The sequence below is a fragment of the Rissa tridactyla genome, chromosome 9 (genome assembly GCF_028500815.1).
Source record: "Rissa tridactyla isolate bRisTri1 chromosome 9, bRisTri1.patW.cur.20221130, whole genome shotgun sequence".
Lineage (NCBI taxonomy): Eukaryota > Metazoa > Chordata > Aves > Charadriiformes > Laridae > Rissa > Rissa tridactyla.
Window position 1 is genome coordinate 43,629,736 of NC_071474.1, and position 23,659 is coordinate 43,653,394.

The 23,659-nt window shown below is 59.6% G+C and overlaps 2 protein-coding genes across 4 annotated transcripts in view; both read left to right on the top strand.

Annotated features, from left to right (window-relative positions):
* Positions 1–23,659, top strand: part of LOC128914844 (thymosin beta-15A homolog) — a 195,681-nt gene that overhangs the window by 117,269 nt on the left and 54,753 nt on the right. The gene's annotated exons all lie outside the window — the stretch shown is intronic.
* The window catches only part of FRMPD3 (FERM and PDZ domain containing 3), a 39,856-nt gene continuing 29,160 nt past the window's right edge, over positions 12,964–23,659 (top strand). Inside the window, exons 1-7 of one of the 3 annotated variants that reach the window (XM_054214461.1) lie at positions 12,964–13,073; positions 13,797–13,958; positions 19,693–19,855; positions 20,107–20,209; positions 20,573–20,618; positions 21,874–21,978; positions 23,060–23,167. In XM_054214461.1, the coding sequence (XP_054070436.1) occupies positions 19,705–19,855; positions 20,107–20,209; positions 20,573–20,618; positions 21,874–21,978; positions 23,060–23,167 (513 nt within the window). In that variant the 5' untranslated portion in view covers positions 12,964–13,073; positions 13,797–13,958; positions 19,693–19,704. Of the gene's footprint in view, positions 13,074–13,796; positions 13,959–19,692; positions 19,856–20,106; positions 20,210–20,572; positions 20,619–21,873; positions 21,979–23,059; positions 23,168–23,659 lie in introns of those variants that run through there. The other 2 variants (XM_054214462.1, XM_054214463.1) reach the window with 2 other exon arrangements.

Sequence of the window (23,659 nt, forward strand, 5' to 3'; positions counted from 1 at the left end):
ATTGAGGCAGTCAAATTACAGAGATGGATTTGAAGAGGCAGCTGCTGTCATGGTCCAAGGAGGCAAAGTCCTGGTCCTCCGGCAGGCGTTTCACCCTGGAAACGGACAAGGCTCGGCTGACTATGAAGCTCTTCCCGATGCTGGTTTGGGTTGGGCTCCGTCCTGCTGCTTGAGCTCCCGGAGCAGCCATCGGTTGGGGCAGCAGCCGGAGGAGCCACGTGCCTTCTGGGCAAGCCACTGGTCTACACGTGGCACCACCTACGTGTGCGACAGTTGCACCAGGCTGTTCGCAAACAGGCTGTGCTGGAAAAGTGCCCAAAAGAGGGGTTGTGATGAGAGGAGGAAAGGCAGGGTCTTCCCACAGGAGTACAAAAAGCTGTCTTGTGGCACGGAGTCCAACGCGTCGGGATCAGCCAGGCCATCAGGAGTGGCCAAGCTGGGGGCTGGACATCTACTGCGGTCCAGCATCTTCTCCGGCGCTCCAGGGCGGGTGGGAGCCGGAGAAGATGCTCCACCATCTCTGGCCGGACAGTGATGGCAGCGGGAGGGGGTCACCGGTGACACTCACAGTGAGGACTTGCTCCTGCCAGGAGGGGATGCTGGGCTGCCGGGCCGGTGCGGCAGTGCCTGCGGTACATGGGAACACCATGCCGCCGTGCCAGGGAGCGTGTGCCGAGGCAGGGCAGTCCCTGCCTGGTGAATCAGGACTCACAGGTCCCCTGTTGGCCATCCCTATCCAGCCTCCTTGCCTGCCATGGTGGCTTCTGCCCTCCCAGCCCATCCCGAGTGGCCCACATGGGTTTTTTTCCTCAACCCCGTGCTCTTCTTGTTGCCTCTCTCAATGCCTTTGCTCCACGAGAAGCCGACTCCGGCAAGTCTGACTCCGGTGAGTCTGACTCCTCCCGCAGCAGCACCTCAACCTCTTCTCTGCCTCCGCAACCAGGGTCTCAGTGGCCAAGTGCCTTCTCCTGCGCCTCGGTTTCCTCATTCTTCCAAGGGCAGGGATAGTAACAGCTCTGGAGTGCTTTGGGAGGGAGGGGAAATGTTGAGCGCCGTCCCTGGTGTGACGGTCCGTGGGCTGTGGTGGCCTCCTGAAGCCCCTCTGCCCAAGGAAGCCCCACTCCACATCTCGGTGCTTTACAGAGATGCGATGCAGCTCTTGGCTAAATGAATTTTCGTTCTTGTGGCTCTTTTCTTTCCTACTCAGCATTCAGGGAGCGTTGTTTTTGTAACAAAGGTATTTGCATAATCTGTATTTTGTGGTAATTGCTCCCTTTCAGAAGAAGTGTTTATCATCCCATCGGTTTTTGGGGAGCTTGTGCTATCTTTGAGGCCACCTTTGAGGTAAGGAGGTGGTCCCCAAAGGAGGGTGGCTGGGCTGCTGCCCTGTGGCTCGGAGGATGCCTCCCCTGGGGCGAGGAGGCTCAGGGGAGCCTTTTGACCGTGGACTTCTGCACCATCAGTGAACTCCTGCTGCAAGCCCCTCCCTCACCCCGTGCCTCAGTTTCCCCTTATCCCCAGGGCCTCCGAGCTGGGGAGGGAGGATTTTCTCACACCGTGTGTGTCCATGCAGTGGGGCACGGGGTCTCCGTCTCTGCAGGAGCTGCCTTCCCAGGGCTGCTCCCTCTCTCCCTGATGCCGTGGCATGGAAAAGCAGCCTCTGGGAAATGCTTTACGGCGCTTTAGCCAGCTGCCGGAGCAGCAGAGCGGGGCGAGAGGCTGTCACCCCACTGCGGGAGATGCCATTCCATGGGGACACCTGGTTTTCTGTCCCATGCCACCGTGGCATGGCACCCAGAGGAGCGGTGGCCGGTGGCTGGCGTGCCCGCATGTGCCGCCCCTGCCCACCCAGCAGCGTGACTCACTCCCCGAGCGGCAGCTCCCACGCAGCAGCGTTTCCAAGAGACCGAGGAGATGTCTCCGAACGGCAATGGCTGAACAGGGAGCCTGGGTCCTTGTCCCCGGGGTCTGGGTAGGGTGTGCCGTGTGTGTCCCCTCCACTGGGAAGCGTCCGGCTGGGGGGCAGGACCCCCGCGCCTGGGGTGGCAAACCGGGCAGCTTGCCTTGGAGCAGGAAGCAGCAAAGCCTGGTCTTGCCCAGGTCTTGGGAAAGGTTGGAAAGGCTGTGAGGAGGCGGCTGCTTGCCGGCTGGGATGTGGCGGACAGCAAGGGAAATGCCCAGCTCCGAGGGCTCAGCCATCCACAGCCCCGCAGAAGGAGAGGCAGGCAGCCGGCTCTCAGCAAGGATGGCAAGCTGGCTCTTGGGTTTGCTGCTGCCCGTGAAACGTGGGGAAGCAGAGCCTGTTCTGGTCTTGAATTATTTCTGCGTCTTGCTCTTGGGAAGCCCACGCGTGCTATCTGCAGGTTCCGGGATGGGGCTGGGACAGGCAGGGATGCAGAAACCAGCCCGGCCCATGGTGCAGAGGTTAAACCATCCCTGTGCTCGCCGGCTGCAAGAGGAAAAAAACAGCGCGTCCTCTTCCAGGCACCCAGGCGGCGTTGGTGCTGCCTGACCAGACTGCTAAGCAGGGGCTGAGGCTTCTCGCATGGTGCGTGCCGAGCTGTGCGGTCCTCCCATCCTTCTCCGGGCAGGAGAAGGATGCTGTGCCTATCCCTGCTCCCCTGCGCCGGCGTCGCTCTGCCCTGCAAACTCCGCTCCTCTTTTTTGCCTGCTTTACCCTCCAGGCCTTGCTTCGGCGCTGCCGTCAGCCAGATAGCGGAGGCTGCTCCTGCCCCGGCACCGATCGTCTCCCCCCGACTGTATTAAGTCTCAGTCTATCTCTATAAAATCTCGTGCCATTTATCTTCCCAAAGGCTGGCAGGTAATTCTGTAATCGCCGTCCCTCCTATGGTGCTGGCCTCTCCTCTCTCCTTGCTAGTTTGATAGCCTCTTCAGGTTTAATCCCCTGGGAGTTTACATTGTCTTTGCAATCCCCAAGGAATGAGGCGGTTAAATCCAGATCCCGGTGCCGGTCTCTCCGGGAAACCCTTAATTCCCTTTCCCATTAGCGGGATGCCCGGTTAACAACCCCTCGTGGCTCCTCTCCTGGTCCTTCTCCCTGCAGAGGTGGTCTGGCCACGGGGGCTGGCTGTGGGGGGCTTGGCTGGGAGGGGGTCTGTGCCCTCCCCTCCTGGCCCCCCTCACCTGGCCCCAGCACCCGGCTCTGTCGGACTGTCCCCCCCACCCCCAGGCAGCCAAACCCAGGTCTGGGTGAGCCTGGGGCGCTGGGATGCTGTGGCAGTGTTCAGCCTGCTCCCTGCAGACGCCCCCCTTTTGATTCCTTGCACGAGGTAGGGCTTCAAAGCACTTTGCACCCAACGCCTTGCCTCAGGGACCCCGTGGACCCCCACGGACCATCTCCCGAGCAGGGTGGGTGGTGGGACGTGGGGAGGCTGCGCTGGGAGCATCTCCCAGGCTGTGGGCTCTCGCTGGCAGAGGATCCTTTCTTCAGGTTAGACAGAGGACGCTTTGAACTGGTTCGGTGCTTGGTTGGTTTTTGTGCTTTGCTTTTTTTTTTTTTTTCCTCTCCCTTTAATGGGAATTGTATTCCGTGCGTGGAGCAGCTGGTAATTCTCCTCCTGGCTGCTGCCGCATCACCTCCGAGCAGGTCTCGTGAGACTCCTCTTTTCACGGGCTGTACAGAGAACTCGAGCAGAGGAGCCTTGGGTCTGCTCCTGCTGTAACCCTGCTGATTAGTGAGACGTTTCTGAGAAGGCGTTAGATACCTGGTCCTGCCTCGGGTGAGGACACAGAGAGCAGACCTTGCGAGCAGCGTCCCCCCCCCGTTAGCTGTAGCTGTCGACCTGGGGGTCTGCATGATCACAGCCAAGACAGCACAGCCTGTGCCTCCCTGATGCTTAAAGGCAATAAAACGCTGTGGTTTTTGTTAAAAAAAAGTGCTTTCCTCAGTCAAAATCCTCTGGTCCCAGGGGGGACCCAGGCCTGAGCTGAGCGAGGAAAGGGAGTGTTCCTCAGGGAGCTGTGGACATCCCGGTGCTGTGGGTTCCTCCAGGGAGGGAGAAAGATCTTGTGGCTGTGGGAGAGAAGCTGGATGCTGGATGCTCCAGTCTCACCTCCCATCCCTTGGCTCTGTAAGAGGAAGATGCTGGGGTTTGCTCCGGCTCGGCTCTTCCGAGGAGCTCTCTTTATGGCAATGCCTTCCCCTGCTACCCTTTCAGGCAGGATGAGATCCAAGTTCGATAGCCTCCGCTAAGGCTGGTACTAATAACTCGCCTGTGTTTACCTGCCCCTGGCAATACTCTTGCAAATGAGGTGTCAGCAGGGATGCTGGCGCGTGCGAGCCGCTGCGCGTGGGTTTTACAGGACCGATAAAGCAAGGCCGGGGCGTTCTCTGGTCGGGAGGAATCACGCTGGCACCTGGCCAGAGAGGCAGTGGCATGTGGGGAAGGTCCGTCTCCCCCGGCTGGCTGGAGATGACAGCGTCTCCTCATTTCCTCCTTCACCTGGTGCTTGTGCGACAGAGGGTCCTTCTGGAAACGGCTTGAACTTCACGTCTGCAAACCACAGCTCCGGCAGGCTCCTCTGCGGAGAAGGCAGCAGGTTTTTAACCCAAGCGTCGGCGCTTCCCCAGGAATCGTTCTGCTTGGCATGAAGAGCAAAGGCCGGGTACAACACCTGGGGGTCTCCCAGTCCCTGTGGGATCTGGCTGCGGAGCCCTGCTCCTGCCTGTCCGTCAAGGAGCTGGGACAGACAAGTCCCCCATCTCCCAGTCCCGCACAGGGTGTAAACCCCCAGCCAGAGCTCCGAGGAGACTGGGAAGCACCTCTCGGTCAATAACGCTGAGTCTCTGCCTCAGTGACTCCAGGCGATATTTGGAAACTGCCCCTGGACCCTGAGCCCGATGTTGCCCGTAGCCTCCGATACACCTCGACCCCTGCGTCTGCAGCAGCAGGACTGGTGGGGCTGTAAGAAAGTGACCAAGGACTTGGGAGCGTCTCATCTCTCTCCTGCACATTTGTGGTACCACCTGTCGTTACCGAAAGCGCTGCTGTGTAATCCATCCCCAGAGCGCAGACGGGCTGGCGGGGAGCCATGCCTCCAGGAGGATCTGCTCCTCCTTCCTCTGCCGTGGGCGCCGGCTCCAGGATCTGCAGATGCTCTGGGTCGGAGGGTTTTGTCTCTCCTCCTTTTTAATTGCAACGAGGGTAAGTGGTTTTGTGGTTTGTGCACAAGCACAGGAAGCCCATGAGCCCTCCTTCCCCCCGCAGCTTTCCCAGATGGATGTCCATCCTAGCCCCAGGACAGAGCTGATAGCTCCCGTCTCCCCGTGACAATAAGCTGCTGGCAGCCAGGCGGTGTTAAGGACCAACTGGCTCAGCTGCTGAGAGCATTTGATTGTTGTTGTTGTTGTTGTCATTTTGATTACCTTTTTTATAGGCTAGCAGAAGGATTTTAATCTGGACAGTGAAGTAGGAAACGGGAGAAGCTGCACCCGGAGCTCGCCGAGGAGGTGGCGGGGGCTGGTGGCTCCTTGTCCACGTCTCTGGGAGGTGATTTAGATGCTCTGGGCCAAACTAGGAGTGTCAGGGAGAGGCGTTCCTGGCCTGGCCTCGCAGGACTGCAGCTGCCCCTTGTGTTATCCATGGCCCAGCTGGTGCCAAACAGCCAGCGATGCTTAACCCCGGCCTCACAGCTGCCTGGAGCCAGTCGCTGCCTCAGAGCATCGTCCTGAGCAGAGGCAGAGGAAGGGGCGGCGAGCTCCCGCGGCCAAGCTTCAGCTCTGCCTCCCGCTTCTTGTGACTCAGGACAAAGTCATCTGATGTGTTTCTGCCAGCGGCTACAAATTGTCATTCACCAAAAGTGCCAAGGTGACAGCTGTGGAGACCACAGGCAGTGGTTTCGCTTGCAGATGAGGAGCAGCGTAGATCCTGGCTCGGCGATGCTCTCCGGATGCGAACGCGGCCGATGTGAGCAGCCATGGCAGTTTGGGGAGCTGTGCTGGGCTGTGCCACCTCTCCTCTGAGGCTCAACCACTCCCCAGCAGCAGGTTCGACCTGACACAGAATGGGTTTGTTTCGGTCCCCCTTGGTGAAAGCAAAGGGGGACAGACAGGGGCAGACGGTGTGTGCCAAGGGAGGGGATGGGGAGCGGGGCTGGCTCCTAGGGGACTCGGCCAACCTCACCGGGGCTGGGGAGGTGTCTTGCCCATATCGCGTTCTCCATGCCATCACCAGCTTCCTCACTGGGGATGTGTTTCTGGAGGGTATGAGGTGGCCCAGGGCTGTCACACAGGACCTCCATCATCCCCCTGTTGTACCCACAACCACGGCCCCCGGTCACCCCATGCCAGCCCCAGCTCCAGGTGCTTCACTGGCAGCCAGTTGGTCATTTCAGCCTAATCACATCGGCCAGCGAAAAGCCCGTGGGCAGCAGACCATGGGCGTCCTGATGCAGAAGGGATGCAAGGGGCCAGGTGACAGAAGCAGTGGCCGGTGCCCCTTGGCTAGGGGGTGCCCAGAGAGGTAACAGAGAGGAGGCAGCACTCCCACGCGCCGTAGCAGGGGTGCTGCAGCCCCGTGGTGGTGTGGGTTGCAGGGCGCTGTGCGGTAACGTGTTGCAGCTAATGCTGTGTGACAGTTTGACACGTCCTCCCGGGACAGCCGGCGCTGACACGCCATCTTCAGAGCTGTCGCTCTTTGGCTTCCGCACTACGGCATTTATCGTAAACAGGCAGCGTGGGTAACTCTTTCCCTCGGTGTGTAAGGAGTGAGAAGGGCTGTGGTTTTATTTGCGCGTCCTCAGGAAGATGCTCAGCCCTGCTGTATCCCCCAGAGATGGAGCCGGCTGGGGGCAGTGCAGAGAGGAGCGGGGTTTGACATCCCCCTGGTCTGAGGAGTGATGCCGAGCATCAGCCTTAGAAGATTCAGGGCTGTGGCAGGAGCGGAGCATTGCCCCAACCCAGCCCCGGCGAGGGGTTTTGTACCGGTTTGGGTGAGCGGCGGCTGCCGCAGCGTACGGCACTCACAGAGCCCTGCCCGGGGAGCGGGTGGGGATGGCATCGGCTCCTGGGGGCTGCGGTGGCCGCCGACCCCTGCCAGGCTCAGGGACCCGCTTTAGGAAGGAAGGAGCTAGAGATGCTCATGTGGGGCTTGCCCAGAGAAGGCGCTTTAGGCGGGTGCAGCCCAGCCCCACAGTTAGTTCTGGAGCTGGATGTGGAGTTTCCCATGTAAAACGCAGGAGCAGAAGAACATACTGCTGCCTTCCCCGGCCCCCTGAACTTGACCCAGGATGTGAGCAGTGTCCTGGGCAGGACACTGTCCCCCTGGCAGGAGCTCTGGGGCACAAGGTGCCATCATGGACCAGCCCAAGGGCACGCTTGCAGTCCCGTGCCTTCCATTGCTCTGCTCTGCTGGGTGTTCTTGATGCTTTCCAAGAGCAGTGAGGCTCCCGGCGCTCAAACCCTTTCACTCTCGGAGAGGAACACACCGTGAATGCACACGGTGAAGCAGGATTACCGGCGTGTCTGAAGGGGCAGGGAGCTGGAACAAGACAGGCTCTGACAGCTGCTTTCAGGAGAGCTGCGAGAGACCCAGCAACGTGTCAGCCACGCACAGCTCATCCTGCAGAGCATCAAGCCCTGTTTGGCCCGGCTGCTTTTCGGCACTCAGAGCCTGTCTGCGTCTCAGGAACTGCCTGATTCTACCTGTCCTGGCCGTGAAATACATTTGGGGTGGGTGCTGGGGTGGCAGCTGTGGGCTGCTCCCTCCTGGGATGGCGGCTGAGCGATGGGGATGTGCCAGTGCCGGTGGCGGGGCTGGGAAGCAGCATTTGTTTCCAGGCTGAATCACGCTGAGGATTGTGTCTTGTTCCTCGTTAAAGTTCATCTAAGATATTCGCTCGGCAGAAATCAGCTCACCATCCACCTCTCCCCTGTCTGTCTGTCTGTCCGTCTATCCCTCCCGGCTCCTTCACGTAGCAGCAGAGTAGCATCTGTAGGGATAGAGAAATATCTCTGTCTGGAAGGTTTTAGTTGCTCTGCAGGGCTGGAAGGTCAGGAAAGCGAAAGCCGGTGCTTGCTATGCAGAGCACGGAGCCGGTGTGCCGGGCAAGCAGGTATTTAGCTGCGGCCGTGCGGGCTGGCTTTGCAGTGGGGAGGGGGCTTGCATCCACGGGAGGGGGGAAACGAGATGCTGCCCAGGCCACAAGGGGATGGTAGGGGAGCCGGGGAGATCGAGATCCCCCATACCGGCCAGCCCCCGGGCGGTCGGAGCTGCGGAGGGGGACAGGGCACCCCCGCCGCTGTCGTCCCCACCCCGCCTCGCCGAGTTGCCTTTGCTGAGCTGCTCGGTGCCCAGGTTATTTCAGCTTGTGATTCGGCTCCGAAATTGCCTTGGCTGAAACTCTGTCTCTATTGTTTTCAGTCTGCAGGAGCATCATTGAACGTGTCAAAAAGATAAATTGGAGAAAAGGAGGGGGGGGGGGAAATAATAATAAGAGGAGAGCAGTGCGGCTGGTGGGGAGAGCCGTGGTCTCGCAGGGCGGCTGGCTGCGTCAAGCACACGCTCCCTTCCCAGAGGCAGCTCCTTGCCCTGCTCCCTCCCCGCAGCCCCATCCCCATCCGGACATCCCCTTTTCCCTTCTGCTGGAGGGGTTTTTCCCCTCGGCAAAGCTCGCGTAGGCTTAGCGTCTGCCCTGCGCAAGCCTGGTCCCGGGGTCCCTGTCACAGTGGTTTGAAGAGGGTTTGGGCTTCTGCACCCCTGGAAGGATCAGGTCTGAGGATGGAGGTTTGGGGGCTACCTGTCCCTTTGGGTTATCAGTCGGTGCTGGAAGACATGGTGCCATCCAAGGGCTCCTGGAGTCGGCACCGGGGATGCGGCATCGAGCAGCTCAGGACAGGCTGCTGTCCCAACGCCTTCACCACCGCTAATGCCATCAGCATCCTTCGGGACACAGCTATCGGGGAAACCCTGCTCCGAGGGCTCGTTAACTGCCGGACAGACAAGGACCATGCTTCCAGGGGGATCGGGAGGGTTAAATCCCACCAAAGCGCCTGGACCCCTGGTTTGGCTCCTGGGAAAGGTGCTCGCGGTGAGTTATGGGAGGTTGAAGAGGCGGTTGTTGCTGCTGCTGGGGACGCTGGGGCAAATGAATAGCCTATTAAATGTCAGCCAGAAACGGATGAGAACTGGCATTGCTTTTTCAGTTTACGCTTTACAGAATGAATCTCCTTGTGCGCGGCTGCTTTGCATATTCAAAATGGGCCGCAGCGGAGGGGCTCTCCTTCTGAACCCACCGACACCAAGGGCTAAATTGTGTAAATTTGGTTATCCAAACGCTCCTCTAAACGACTGGAATGATCTAACGACATAATCCGTCGCCAGAGGAGATGGGTTTTCAGAGCCTAAGCCCCTTTGTTTCTGGAAACGACGTCAACTCGCGCGTGAGAAATGAAGCCGAGAAATTGCTGGCGGGCGCTGAGCTGGGTCCCGTGCCGGGGCAGGAGAAACCATTCCCTGCCCCAGTTGCCTTTCACATCTGAAACGGGGAAGAGTGATCCGTGTGAAAACTTCAGGAGGCAAATACTGAGCGGATCCCATTAAATAAGGCTGGTTGCAAACAGAAACTGATTTGCATCAGCTGATCAAGCTAATTACTACAGCAGGAACTCGGAAAACCATCGGATTCCTATGTGCGGCAGGAAGGCTGAGGTTTGCTGCTATGAAGCTCGGTGCATAGACGCCTGCCAGCGTTACCGTGCCTTCAGCAGCACGGCATCTCCGTAGGGAACGATGCAAGGGATGTGGCCGGCGTGCCGGCTCCGTTTGAGGCGGTGGGTGCTCTCCGGCCAGCAGCAGCCTGAGCTTCCGCTCCCCCTCATCTGACAGGGGAGGCGAACTCATGACATCGATAATTTATAGATCATTTAGCCTGGTTTAGAAACCTGTCGGAGTGTTTCTCTGCGTTCCTGATGCTTTCCAAGTGCCGCGGTGTGCGTGGAGCACGGGGAGAGCCAAGCCGGTGGCGGCAATGGGGCGGGGGGGCACCCACACAGCACGTGGGTGATGAGCATCTCGCTCTCGCTGGTAATTTGGTCCCATCTGGTACGCCGGGGACCGAAAGGCTGCGCTGGCATCTGTGCTGCTTCTTCTGCCACAGCCGGGCGAGTGCGACCTTGGGTGCTGCCCAGGAGCCCTGGCAGAGCACAGGGTCCATGTCCCAGCGGGCAACGGCAGCGATTTGTGCTGTAGGCAGGCCCTTGGGTGGCATTTGGCCTGGTGGAAGGGAGGTCCTTTGGGCATTCCCAGCACCCCTGACTGTGTCCCACAGGAGACCATGCCTGTGTGCATCCCACAGGGACGCCAGGAGCCAACAGGTTGACCGTGAGCCAGCAATGTGCCCTTGCAGCCAAGAAGGCCAATGGCATCCTGGGATGCATCAAGAAGAGTGTGGCCGGCAGGTCGAGGGAGGTCACCTCCCCCTCTGCTCTGCCTTGGTGAGGCCGCACCTGGAGTGCTGGGGCCAGTTCTGGGCTCCCCAGTTCAAGAAGGACAGGGAACTACTGGAGAGGGGACAGCAAAGGGCTACCAAGATGATGAGGGGACTGGAACACCTCTCTTATGAAGAAAGGCTGGGGGACTTGGGACTCTTCAGTCTGGAAAAAAGACGACTGAGGGGGGATCTTATCAGCGCTTATAAATACTGAAAGGGTGGGTGTCAGGAGGATGGGGCCAGGCTCTTTTCAGTGGTGCCCAGCGACAGGACAAGAGGTAACGGGCACAAACTTGACCATAGGAAGTTCCACCTAAACATGAGGAGGAAGTTCTTCAGAGGGTGGCAGAGCCCTGGCACAGGCTGCCCAGAGAGGTGGTGGAGTCTCCGTCTCTGGAGACATTCCAAACCCGCCTGGAGGCGTTCCTGTGCCACCTGCTCTGGGTGACCCTGCTCTGGCCGGGGGTTGGACTAGATGATCTCCAGAGGTCCCTTCCAACCCCTGCCATTCTGTGGTTCTGTGAGCCTGTGTGTCATGGGGGACCGTGTGTGCGCGCATCCTGTGGGAGACCACGTGTGCCTGCATCCCACGGGGACCCCAGGTGCCTGCATCCCACGGGGAAGCGTGCTCGCATGTATCCCCCAGGGACCCTGGGGCACATGTGTCATGTCCTGCCACCGCAGGAGCAGCTCCCCGTCCCCGTGCCCGCGCCGCTTCCCCAGGCGGGCGCCTTCAGGTGACTGGTGGGCGAGGAGGCGTGCGGCTGCTGAGACGCGCGTGGCTCCTGTCGACAAACAAGAGAGACGCCGTCTCCCGAGGCTGCTGTTTGGGTGCGACATTTGTACACACACGTGGAGAAAACAGAGAGTTCGCGTGGGTGCGTGTGTGCCTCTAAATATAGCCCTGGCTACCTGGGAAGCGAGCCGCGCTCGCCAGCCCCCCTCGCAGAGTCCCCTCCTCGCCCTGTGCCCCCAGGAGGATGCTGGCACAGGCAGCAGAGCTTGGAGCAGGTTATAAAGAGATTACAAAGAAGTAAAAATTAAGCCTCTCTGCTAGAAATGCCGGCAGCCTCAGGCTGAACGCATCGCGCTCAAAGGCTCCCCCTGCTCCTTGGCTTTTTTCTTTTTTTTAATAGTTTTGCCTTTATCTGGCATCAGCTCAAGAGCTTTACTGAGCCTCGGAGCGTGGAAAGGGCTGCCGGAAAAGGCAGGGGCGGAGGGGGACCCAGTGATGCTGTTTGTCACCTCCCGTAAGCGGGTGCCTGTGTAGCTCTGGTGGAGGCTGGTGACAGTATTGGGGGCTTGCTGGGACAGTCCCCGCTGCCACACAGGGAAGCTCCTGGGCCAGGTCTGTCATGGCTTGGGCAACTTTCTCGCCAATGTTGTGCTGCCAGAAACGCTGCAGGGTTTGCTACCTCTGTGCGAAGGCGAGCTCTCGCCCTGGAGGGGCTGGCAGGGCTGAGCCCTGGGTCACTGGACCACACTGGGAGGTGCTGGGTGAGTTCATGGGGTCCGACCCACACTCTCTCAGCAGCCAGGGGCTGTCACGCAGCTGTCTGGGCTGGGGATGCTGCTGTGGCTTCTGCGGTCCCACATCCTCCGTTGGCATCCCTTCCCCCAGGCCCCTCCCCTGCTCTGCGCTGCGCTGGGGGGAGACAGCGCTCCCGAAAACCCCCAGCAAGTCATCAGCTGAGCAAATTGCTCTCTGTAAATCCAGAATGAAAGTCTTTGGGATTCGGGAGGGCCCAAAGGAAAAGCGCTTGATTGGATTTTCAAGCCTCTTTCTGCGGCGCTGGGAGAGAAGGGGCTGACAGCCTCCCTGAATCTTCCTCGCTGCTGCCTGGGAGGGAATGCAGCCTGTGCCCTCTCGCTAATGGGATGTAAAGGATCCATAACTCACCCCCCTTTATTTAACTCCCCTCTGGACTTCGTATGCAGCAATAAATTTCTCCTTCTGCAAATCCTTCGGAGCAAGGTGGACATCTACGGGTCCCTCGCCTGGTGCCCGGGCGCTGCCGGAGAGGAGCCACCGTGCTGTGCAGCAGCCAGAGCCTGTCCTCAGAGCTGGGGACACACTGTGTGCCCGTGGGGTCTCTGGCAGGAAAGGCTGGGTTTGGGTTCAAGCTGCCCATGCCAGCGTGAGAGGGGAAGGAGCGCCTGGGGCTGGCACCCATCGCCCGGTGTAAGCCCCTTCCTCCCCACGGGGCCAAGTGTTTGTCCCCAGGACCACCAGAAAGCAAAGTTAACGCAACACGAAGGTCTCCCGGGTTAAAATCAGGGAACGCGGGAGCTGAGTGGGTTCAATCAGCAGCGGTAACTGAGCGGCAGAGAGCGGCCAGGCTCTGGTGGGGAGTTGGTGTCACTCCGAGCCCCCATCACGCAGCTGAACTGTCACGCAAATAAAGGAGAAAAGTGCTGCGAAATTTATTCCGTCTCTCCTTATCTCTGATTAATCCTCTTATGCCTTCATCTCATTTTAGCCCAGTGTTGACTGTCTGTTTACTGTATTCCTATAGTCCTCGCAGAGATAAAAATCCCTCCGAGTCTGTAACGTCTTCCCTGGCTGGGCGAGGGGGGCTGCTGCCCGCTGGCACCGCTGGAGCACCGCAGAGGAGAGGACCAAGGTAACGTGCCCGTGGTCACCGCGGACGATGGTAGAGGCGGAAGGACTGGAAACCAGTTTCTCCCAGGCCCTAGATTAGTGCCCAGCTGCTTGGGCATCCCTGAAGGGAAAGAAAAATACCCTAAAAAACTAATCCCGTGGTGTGGGTCCCATGCTCAGGGCAGAGGCTCAATGCACTGGAGAGAAGACGGGCTTTCCTCTCGCCATCCCTCTCTCATTGCAGGCTGATTTTTTTACAGCCCTGCCGGGGAAGCCCTGCCCATCCCAAGTCCTTCTCCTGCATCCCAGGCTCTCCAGCTCAGCTGGGTTTTGCCGGCAGCCCCGGGGCAGCATCTCCCCTGCCTGCTGCTGAGTGAGGCAGGAGCACGAGCCTTGCGGGTCTGACCTTGTTGCTAAAGGATTTTGCTTTCATCCTCTTCTCGGCAAGGTGCTTCTCCAGCTGGGGAGAACAAAAATCCCTTAAACAGCCAAAAAACCGTGGGGAAAATTGGAGGAGAAAATGGTGGGAGCCCCCAGGTAAAGGCAATTCACATTTATGGGAGAACGGTGTCTGTAACAGCATGGAAACCCGCACAAATGAAGCAACCGCTGTCTTTGGGGGGCATTTAGAGGGGTTGCATGGCACCCCAGCCTGTCCCCAGTTTGTGCGGGCACAGCCAGGCTGTGGGTGCGGACACCATGGAGGTCTTCATCATCTCACGTTCAGCATCCTTCGCTCCCGCAGGTACCCGATGCCCCGCAGCGCTGCTGCCGAGCGCCTGCCCTGGAGCCTTGCTGCCTCCTGAAGGCTCCCGGTGCCACGCTGGGGCACCTGCCAGCGGGGTCCCACCTCTGCCACACTCACGCACGCCTCGGAGAGCCCACGGCAGTGGCCTGACACGCGCAGGTGGGTACGCGTCCCCTCGGTGTGCCGGAGGGGTGGGCTCAGGTCCTCTCTCCCGCTGCTCATCCCCATCGGACTCCTCTTGGTGTAAAATCTCCCAGGTTTTGGCAAGCTATAGCGTGGGAATTTTGGAGCTGGCTGGCTTTAGTAGCTGGAAATTGCTTTTCAGACCCAGTTGAATTTTACAGGCTCCCCAGCACCCTGTGGCAGCGAGCCCCAGGGATTAACTGCCACTTGGGTGGCAAGGTCCTACCTTTTCCATGTGTTAAACCTCCTTCCACAGGTGCCCCCCAGTTCTCGTGCGGTGCCGGCTCCCTGCCCCGTGTCAGGCTGGTTTTAGGGACCCCATCGCAGTTCCTCTTCTTCTTTCCAGGCTGGGAGCCCAAATCTTAGATGGGGCAGGCGATGTTTGTGAGTGTTTGCCTGTGGAGGGTGTGATGCAGGCTGGGCTTCACATTCTCGGTGATGCTTCTGCATGTGTCTCACGGGGTTTGTTTCGGGACAGTCTCTCCCTGTGCAGAAGCTGTTTCTTCTATTGACCTGACCACGTCTGGAGGTTGGGGTGCAGGGTCTTTGTTAGCCATGCTCACGCTGTATTTTCTGTTAATAACAGCATGATTTTGGGAATGGCCCCTCCAAAATGCAGCTCTGAGCACCAGGTCAGGCCGGTCCCACTCCCTCCCAGCTGAGCCCTTCTCCATCCCTCTCTGCCACCCACGGGGCATCACAGGTCCTAGGATTTCCACCTGACCCGCATCTCTCCCTGCCCCTCTGCCCGTGTTTATCTCTAGCAGAGATGCCAGGAGCATTTAAAAAAGCTGCAGGCTGAGCAGCAGAGAGCTGCGGCTGCTGCCCGGAGCCAGGCTGCGGCTGCCGCTTCATTATTTACAGCTGCCTTTGGCCGCTCGCTGGCTCCTGGAGCCGCTCAGCCCCGGCTGCGCTGTGCTGGGGGACGCTGCTCGCCGTCTGCTTGTTCCTGCGCTGAAAACCCAGAGCATTTTTGCCCTCCAACGGTTGCCATCTGGCACCCGACCTCTGTACCAGCAGCGTACCTGGCGTACCTGCCAGCTCAGGACAGACCCAGCGCCAGCGGTAGAGCTAACCCTTGCTAGCCCTTTTGAAGAGCTCTGCTGATTTGAAATGGCTTCCTAATGCTGACAGCAAATCCGAGCTGGAGCACAGGGGGTAAAGTCCCGGGCCGTATGGCAGGGCTGTACGCAGGCTGCAGTTCTCTAGGCTGAGTCCATGAAGGACTTCAGCTGTGAAGGCTGGGGTCATTCTACCGCCTTTAACGTCGGTCTCAGCCAGGCTGGCACCCCTCGGACCAGCCCTCCTCACTTCAGCCGGCCGTTAACTGCTGCCAAAGCAAGGACAGCCGTTACCGGGCCATCAAACACCACCTCCCTGTGTGTCTGGGCAGCTTCACGGTGGTCTTGGAAGTACAGCATCTGTTTGCCCTTGCTGGGGACGTCTGACACGTTAACGTGATCCAAATGGCATCTTCCGAGGTGACCAGATGCTTGCTGGGCGCAGGGCTGGTGGAGCAGAGATGCAAAGCGTGGTGGGTCCCGTGCTGGCCAGCTCTGCCTCCTCTGCTCTTGTCCCCACCATTGGTCCTCACGTGCCCTGGCAGCCCTGCGGGCTCCATCCGAGATGGAGACCAGCGTGCGAGGCTGGAACTGCCATATGCTCCCTATAAAAACACTTCTTGGCCCGTTCCCCGGCGTTTGCTGCCACTGCCACACGTGCTCAGGATCCCACATGCCTCGCAAGCCGTTCACCAACTGCAGCCCGGCAGATGGAGGAGCCGGGCACGGCTTTGCAGCAGGAGAGAGAGGAATCCACAGGCTCTGTTTGTTCTCGGGGTGTTCGCGGCAGCAGAGGAAGGGGGAGGAGAGCTGGCACCCACCCTTGCAGCGCCGCCTGTGCAACGTGCCCCTCCGCAAAAGGCTGGAGACCTCTCCATACCCGCTCCCTGCCTCGGGGCTCAGCTGTAAGCCCCTCTTCAGCTGCAGAAAGTGTTTCCACCTGGTGCCGTCCTGTTTAAAGGCAGTTGGAAATGGTGTGAGTGTCCTGGGTAGATGGAGGCCATTGCTCCTCCCAGGCAGGTGGCACTGGTTGTTCTGGTGGCTTTTCCCGGCTTGCAGAGGTGGTCAGTCAGTGCCAAAAGCAAAGGGAGAAAACCAGTCCTCAAGGGGAGCAGAGGTTTGTTGCAGTAGGAAATTAAAAATGTACGTGTCAGCTTTTGGAGTAACTCTTGCTCTGCCTCTGTCTGTCTCGGGGAGAATGAGGGCTCTGGATTCAGCCCTGCTCTGTAGCACGGAGGTCTGAAGGCACATCCCTTGGTGGCATATCGTGGTGACGAGTGGCCGCATGGAGCTGATGTCTCTTTTATCTTGGGTGGCAGAGTGTGACTGGACTGGTGTCTGAGCTCTGAGCACGGAGGATAAGTGTCCAAGCCCCAGGAGAGGGCATATCTTCATGCCGTGTCGAGACACCGTGAAGAGCCGGGTGAGAAGCAGACATCCTCCCACAGGGGCACGACCGTGGTGGGCTCCTGCTGCTGGTGGGCACAGGGGGGTTTCTGGCAAGTCCTTTTACCTTGTGCTGAGCCATTTTCCAATGACCTTGTGTCTCGGTGACATTATGCCACGGTTGGGCTGGGGGCAGACAGGAGGCACACAGGGACATAGGCAGGGTGGGGACATGGACGTGAACAGCCATCTGCTCCCGGCGGTGGGATGGGGTCAGCACTGGTCTGTGCCCACCGAGGGGGATGGCGGGTGTTTTCCAAGCAGCGTGGCCCAGATCACCGGCCACTGAGCCCAGGATGGCGCTGGGTTTGGCTTTGGATGCTGCTGACAGGACAGAGCTGCTGATCTCCAGGGGCTGTTTTACAGCCTCAATTCCCTGCCGCGAGAACAAGGCTGAGATTTGCAGCCCAGAGCAACTCTGCCCAGGAATTAGAAGAAGAAACATGAAAAAACAGGCTTTCGGGGGAGTGATGGCTCCTGTGGTCCTGAGGTGCAGCCAAGCTGTAATTACCAGCGTTAGGGAGAGCATTTCCCGCTGCTGGTTTTCTCCGACCTCTTGCTCTGGTCGAGGGCGAGTGCATGTTGTGCCCCGAGCCCAGCGTGGGAGAGCTGCCGCCAGAAAGATGTTCTGAGCCGCGGCAGGGGGAAGGCATGTCGTACCTGCTGCTGGGCGCGTTACTGCCGCTCCAGGGGTGGATAAGTCCTGCTTAGGAGGACACTGGTCCTCTTTTATTTAATTTCCTGGTAATGCTTCTGCAGCGTCAAAGTCTTATCAGGAGAGGAACAGCTTAAGAGCCTGGTAAAGGGGTTTTATTGTCAGTATCCATCTCTTTATTCCCCTCTTCCCTTTAACGCTGGACAGCAGACTGGTTGTGGCTGAAATGAGGTGTGCTTTCTTTTCCTTTTTTCCATTTAAGCCACAAAGATTTCCCCGCTAACCTTTTCTGATGGTAATTCAGCTGCGTGAGAGGCTGCTGCTCCTGGGCAGTCACAGGAGGGTTGTGGATCGGCCGTGGGCTCCGTGGGGAGGACCAGGGGTGAGACCCGCTCCCAAATTGCACACAGAAGGACAGATCTGGGGACACAACAGCTTTAACTGGACAGCTGTAGGCCGGGACTTGTCACCCACTTGTCTGTGACTTGGTGAGCAAACCCTGTCCTCGGTTTCCCCAGGCCAGTCGCACCGAGCTCAGTCACATCTCCGAAACATCCCAGCGCTTTGAGCCCCCGCAGTTCATCCTGATGCGCTGCGGAGGCTTGTTGGGTGGGGGATTGAGTTGCTGTGGGCAGTTTTTGGGGGATGAAAAGGCGGGGGGTGTCCCCCGGGAAGCCAGCAGCTGGGCCGCCCTGCTGTCTCTTGGCAGCCAGCTCCATCTCTGCAAACGGCAGGCGTTCTCCCCGGCCACGCCAGGCGTGCGTAGATGCGGCGCTATGTTCGGTCCCCTTTTCAGCTGCAGACAATGGCTTTGGATAAGGTTTCGTTTGAGAAAATTGGTTGAATCGTGTGATTTTTTTTTTTTTTATTATTATTTTTTTTTTATTGTTGTTGCTGTTGTTCTTTTAAATGCTCATGGGAGTAGCAGAGCAGCTAATGAGGCGGCGCGTAGCCAGTCGCAGGGGAGACGGTCTCGCCTGCGCTTCCCTGCAGCTGCTCTCTCCTGGCGATGGAGCTGGCCCTGCACCCCATGCCAGCATTCCTGCCGGGACCACTGATGGGTGCGGATGGACCACCTTCCCCTGCCCTGGGAGGTGCCCACACCCTTCTGCTCCTCAGCAGTTCCGTTCCCCAGGTCTCATGATGTTGCTTCTCCAGCCACGTGCCGCTGCATGGTGGGGTAAAAGCCACGGGTACCCGTCCAGCTGGGCACCGGGGATGGGTCAGGGTGGACCTGGCAGCGGTGGCGTCCCATCCCCAGGGAGCGCAGCTCATCCACAGCCAGCGTTGTGTCCCTGACACTGGGTGGAGGCGCCCGGTGCTCAGAGCCCTCCTGGCTCCCATGGGAGACAAGGCAGCAGGGACAGGGCCAGACCCTGCTCCCTTAAAGGATGTCGGGACAGGCCAGCTGGGGATCCGGGCTGGCACAGGGCTCTCCTTCCTGGCAGCGATGTGCCCAAGCCCCAAGCCATGTGTGTGCTGAGCGGCAAGAAGCTCCCGTCCTCTTTCAGCCCCACGTGCCGTCCCTCTTCCCTCTGCAGCGGGTGCCAACGTGCAGCACTGGGAGCGGGTGGGGGGGTGTCAGAAACGCAGATTGCATTAGATGGATGATGCGTCAAATCCTGAACTGATAAGAGACGGAACAATTGATGTGTTGCCAAAAGGCCGGGAAGGATCTTTTTAAGGAGGGTAAATAGTCTGGACGGGAACAAGCAATGAGTAGCAGAGAAACAACGGCACGTTCATCACTGTTTTTCTGGTCGTGGCCGTGCACGTTGCCATCTGTCTGTGCTGTGCTCCGATGCCATCCCGATGGTGCTGGGATTGTTCCCCGATAGCAGGCTCGCATCCTTGCCGAGCGGCCTGGAGCCACGACTGGCATTTCTCTGGGATGCCAAGGGCAGGTTTGGCATGACTTTGCCCTGGGCTGGGTCTTCCCAGCTTCTGGCTGTCAGTGCTTCGAGGAATCCCAGTGCTGGCGGCGGAGACTCGGCCGTAGCGCCAGCGGCCATGGCTGAGCCTGCCTTAATCCCAGTTTTCAGACTGGCTGAACTTGTTTCCGCTTATCTCTGATGTTGTTCAGCCGTGTTACATGGCGTGAAAAAGCCAACCCTTGAGTTTGCTCTTAAATCTCAAAAGAGAGGGCAGGGAGACGGCACTACAGCTGTGCCAGGGCTGCCATCTCCTCTGAACCTCGCAGCATTGACGTCCCTCAGGTAATGGCCAGAGTCGCACCACCAGTTTATCCCGCACAGGTCTCCCATCTCATGAAGTGAGATGCCGGGACAGTGAGATGCTGGGAGAGGATGGCATGATTTGGGGGGGTATCTCCGTGAATGTCCCCCCTGCCCAAGCTGCTGGCGCTGTGGCGAGGATGGGCACCAAGCGTCACCGCTCTGCAAGGGGGGACAGGGGAGCTGTGGATGTCCCGGCAAGCTGCTTGGACCCGCGGTGACGCAGGAGGCAGGCGGAGTGGGCAGAGGGCTTGGGGCGAGCGGGGAGGGCTGCAGTGATGGGAGGCATGACAGCCTGCCCCTCCGCTCCGCAGCGCAGCCATGTGATGCCGGAGGAGCGCGGTGGCGATGATATGGAATGTGGGCAGCTGCTTTCGGACACGCTCCGACAGGTGACGGTCCAGCGCCACCCCCGCTACGGATTCGGCTTCGTGGCCGGCAGCGAGAGGCCGGTGGTGGTGCGCTCAGTGGCAGCAGGTAGGGGGGTGTGCGGTGGGGGGGGTCCCCGGACACGGCCGCAGGGTGCCAGGAAGCACAGTGGTACCTACCCCTGGTGGGACCCCTCCCGGGGCTCCTGTCCTCTCCTGTCCCTTCTGGTGGGCCTGCAAGGTGTCCTTCACAGCCACATACATGGGAAAACACTAGGGGCGGGCTTGGAACCCTACTGCTTACCCCCAGCCCCACAGCCCCGGGATGCCTGGGCTGGTCCTGACCCTCTCTCCTGGCAGGTGGCCCCTCTGAGGATAAACTCCTGCCAGGAGACCAGATCTTGGCCATCAATGATGAGGACGTGAGTGAAGCCCCCAGAGAGAGATTCATCGAGCTCATCAGGTGAGGACAACGCTCGTCCCTCATCGCCCCCGGGGAGGGGGCTCATGCTGGGCTGCTGTGCCCCGACTGGAGCCTTGGGGTGCCTTGGGTGCACTGGTGGTCACTGCTGGCATGGGGAAGCCTCAGCCTGAGCAAGGAGAGTGCCGTGGAGCAAGTGCCATACCCATTCACAGCTGGCCAAGGGGTGGGCAGCACTGGGAGAGCACCCACAGCCATATTGGCAAGCACCCCAAGGAGCCCACGAAGGTCCTGACCACCACTGGGCTGGGAAGGATGGGATGTGCTCTCTCAATAGCCAAATGCACGTGTTGAGGTCCACCACCGTGAGGTCCTGTCCACCTTCATTTCTTTTTTCTGTCATAGGAAGGCCAAGGACTTCATCATCCTCACGGTCCTGCACACTCACCAGGTGAGACCAGCAGGGCCATGGCCAGCCCCAGGGGAGCCAGGACAGGGCTTAAGAGCCCTTTGGGAGTCCGAGGTGGGGTCCCTGGTGGCCCCTGGGGACCACTCGGGCAGCTCAACTGAGGTGACGGGCTGGTGTCCCACCACCCCAAGGCTCTTCCAAGCTGTCGGGTCTGAGGGTTGCCACAGCCCCGCAGAGTCAGTGTGGGCAAGCGGCCATCTCCCTGTCCTCGTCACTACCTCCTCGCAGGAGGGAGGGAGGGAAAATGTCCCCAAACCCATATCGTTTGCTGAGGGCATCAGGCGTGTCTGATGATGTGACCTGTCATGCCAGAGGTGGCAGGGAGGGATGTGCCATTGCTGTTCCCAGCAGGATCGTCCGGGGAGTGCCCGGGAAGATGGGAGTGCCAGGCTGCGGGCCCCGAGCGGTGCGGCTGGTGGTGGTGCCGGCACCGGGTGGTGATGATGCGCTGGGGCTCGGTGCCCATGGTGCTGCAGCAGATTGAACCATCATGCTGGGGGCGATGGTGGCAGGGCATCATTTCTGCTTTACTGAGCCATTTGTCGGTGAGGGAGATAAGTGTGAGAGCTTCCCTGTGCTCCCCTCCTCGCCAGGAAGGAGATGCTACCACCCAGCGCTGCTCCATCAGGAGTGGGGCATGTGCCAGGCTCCAAAAAAGCTTTTTGTTTTTTTTCTTCTGGCCCTGGATGGCCACCAGCCAGGACAGGCTGTTTGGCTGATGCTGGCACCCTCAGACACACACAGCTCTGCGGCATGACCACCTCCGTGCCATCCATGTGCACCCCCAGTGCCTGGCACTGCCACCAGAACGTTCCCCCGGGGGTCTTGCCATCTCCCGGCCACTCCGCTCCTCCTCGCAGCTGCAGACCCACATCTGAGGGGCTCGTCTCTTCCATCCGAACCAGTGGCGTTGCCTCCGAGCAAGCCCTGGCTCACGTCTGCTGGAGCTTAGCCTGCACAGGGGGTGCCGGGCACATGTCCCTGCCGGGGGTGCAGCCTCCCCCGTCACGCCGAGGGTGCTGGTGTGCCTTCGGGAGCTGCTGCTCATCCTTCTGGCCCTGCCTGCAGCACTGTATAACCACAGCGAAGGGGACTTGCTCTCCACTTCCCCGTTTCACGGCTTGCTCCCCATCGTCATGCTGGCTTCGGAGGGGCTTTCTCTGGGCCCCGTGTCTGGCTTTCCCCGTGCCACGGCTCCAAGGGCAGGCAGGTGATTTACCCGGTGCTCTCTTTCCAGTCTCCCAAATCTGCTTTCATCAGCGCAGCCAAGAAGGCGAAGCTGAGGTCCAACCCGGCGAAGGTCCGATTTTCAGAGCAGGTGACAGTCGGTGAGACGGACCCAGTAAGTCCTTCCTTGTCTTCCTCTGTGATTCACCCCCTTGGGGCATCCCCGGGGCCATGGGGCGTGAGGTGGCTGGGGGCCGCAGGGCTCCTCTCCCCTGATTTGGGCTCCGCAGGTGAGAGCAGCCCTCTGTCCCAGGAAGAACCACAGGGCAGATGCCCTGGGGCACACTCAAGGTGAGCGTCAGTGCTGGGGGGACGTGCCAGGGTCCTCCGCTGTCCCTCCATCTGGATGGAGCCCCAGAAACTGTCCTTGGAAACCTGGTCCCACCGGAGTCCCCCTGGGCACCCAAAGGTGACATCCGGGCAGTGCCAGCACTGCCCGAAGGAAGGTCTGTGGCTTCCAGCCCGGTGCCAGAGGCTTTGCAGGAGCACCCACGCGTGGGGCAGGGTGACCAGGGCACTGCTGTGTGGCAGGGGAAGCTGTTAACGCTGCCGTAACGTTCCAGCCCGGTGCCATTATCTCTTAATTGCAGAAAGATTTTATAAAGCAGCATACAAAAAAAAAAAAAAAAAAAAAAAAACCCTGGAAAAAACCCCCTGTGAAGCTCTTCTAGCAAATTCTATTTTTAAGCAAAATCAATTAAGTAATTATCTGATCGAAACGCTTCTCGCTAAATAAAATCAGCCTTCACCCAACTTCCTGCACAGGGCGTGTGGAAGGTTGGGGTGGGCTGGCTGGCGTTATGGGTCAGGAAAGGCGGATCGGTCGGCTCTGAGCCACCCCGGCCATCGGCTCCCCTCTGGGACAGCAGCTGGGGAGCAGGACAGGCTGCCAGGCATTGGCATTGCTCTGCGATGTGCCGGACGGAGTGGGATGCTCCGTTCCCGCTGCAGCTGCTGGGAGCTGGGGAGGTGGATGTGTCAGGCAGCTCTGAATTGCTCCAGCTCCGTGTGTCTCAGTGGCTCAGCAGAGACGCTGGATTTTCAAGGGAAATGTGCCTCTTAGCGCATGAGCCCAGAGAAGCAGAGGATGCCGTAACCGCTCCATCACTGACACTCGCTCTCTCTCCCCACCCTACCACCGTCTCTCCCTGTCCCCCATCCTCCTCGCCTCCCCCGTTGCCGGCCCCGCGTGCCAGGACATGTTGAAGAAAGAAGCTCTCCTCCTCATTCCCAACGTGCTGAAGGTTTTCCTGGAGAACGGGCAGATCAAATCCTTCACGTTCGATGGCCGAACCACCGTGAAGGTGGGCCTCTCCACTCCCCCCGGCCCCACGGCACCTTGACGCATCTCTCCTCCCGCCTGCCCGATCCATTTTTCCTTGTCTCCTGCTTCCTTGCACAAACACCGCAGCGGCGCTTGGCTGGCTGCGAACTGCCACCACATGATAGATGGCCCCTCCGCCTCCCCGGGTGACACGCTTTGCAGCTGGCAGCGATTGGGGGTTTTTGCTGTCTTTCTCCCATTCCTAACTTTTCTCCTGGCTGCGAGCCTGCCCTCCAGTCGGGATGGATGCTCCTGCCAGTCCCCCTGCCAGGGACCAGCTCCCTGCAGTCCCCATCTGAAACACCGCAGTGTTACCTGAGGTGCTGGGGGTCTGGCCACCGGTCACCTCCTGCTGTCACTTTGCCTGGCAGCGGCTGGGTACCATCCCGCAGCCCCTCTCAGCACTGCCGGCGCCGGGGAGGAGGGGGCTCTCGGTGGGCTGCCACCTCCCACCCTGGGAAGGAGCCACTGC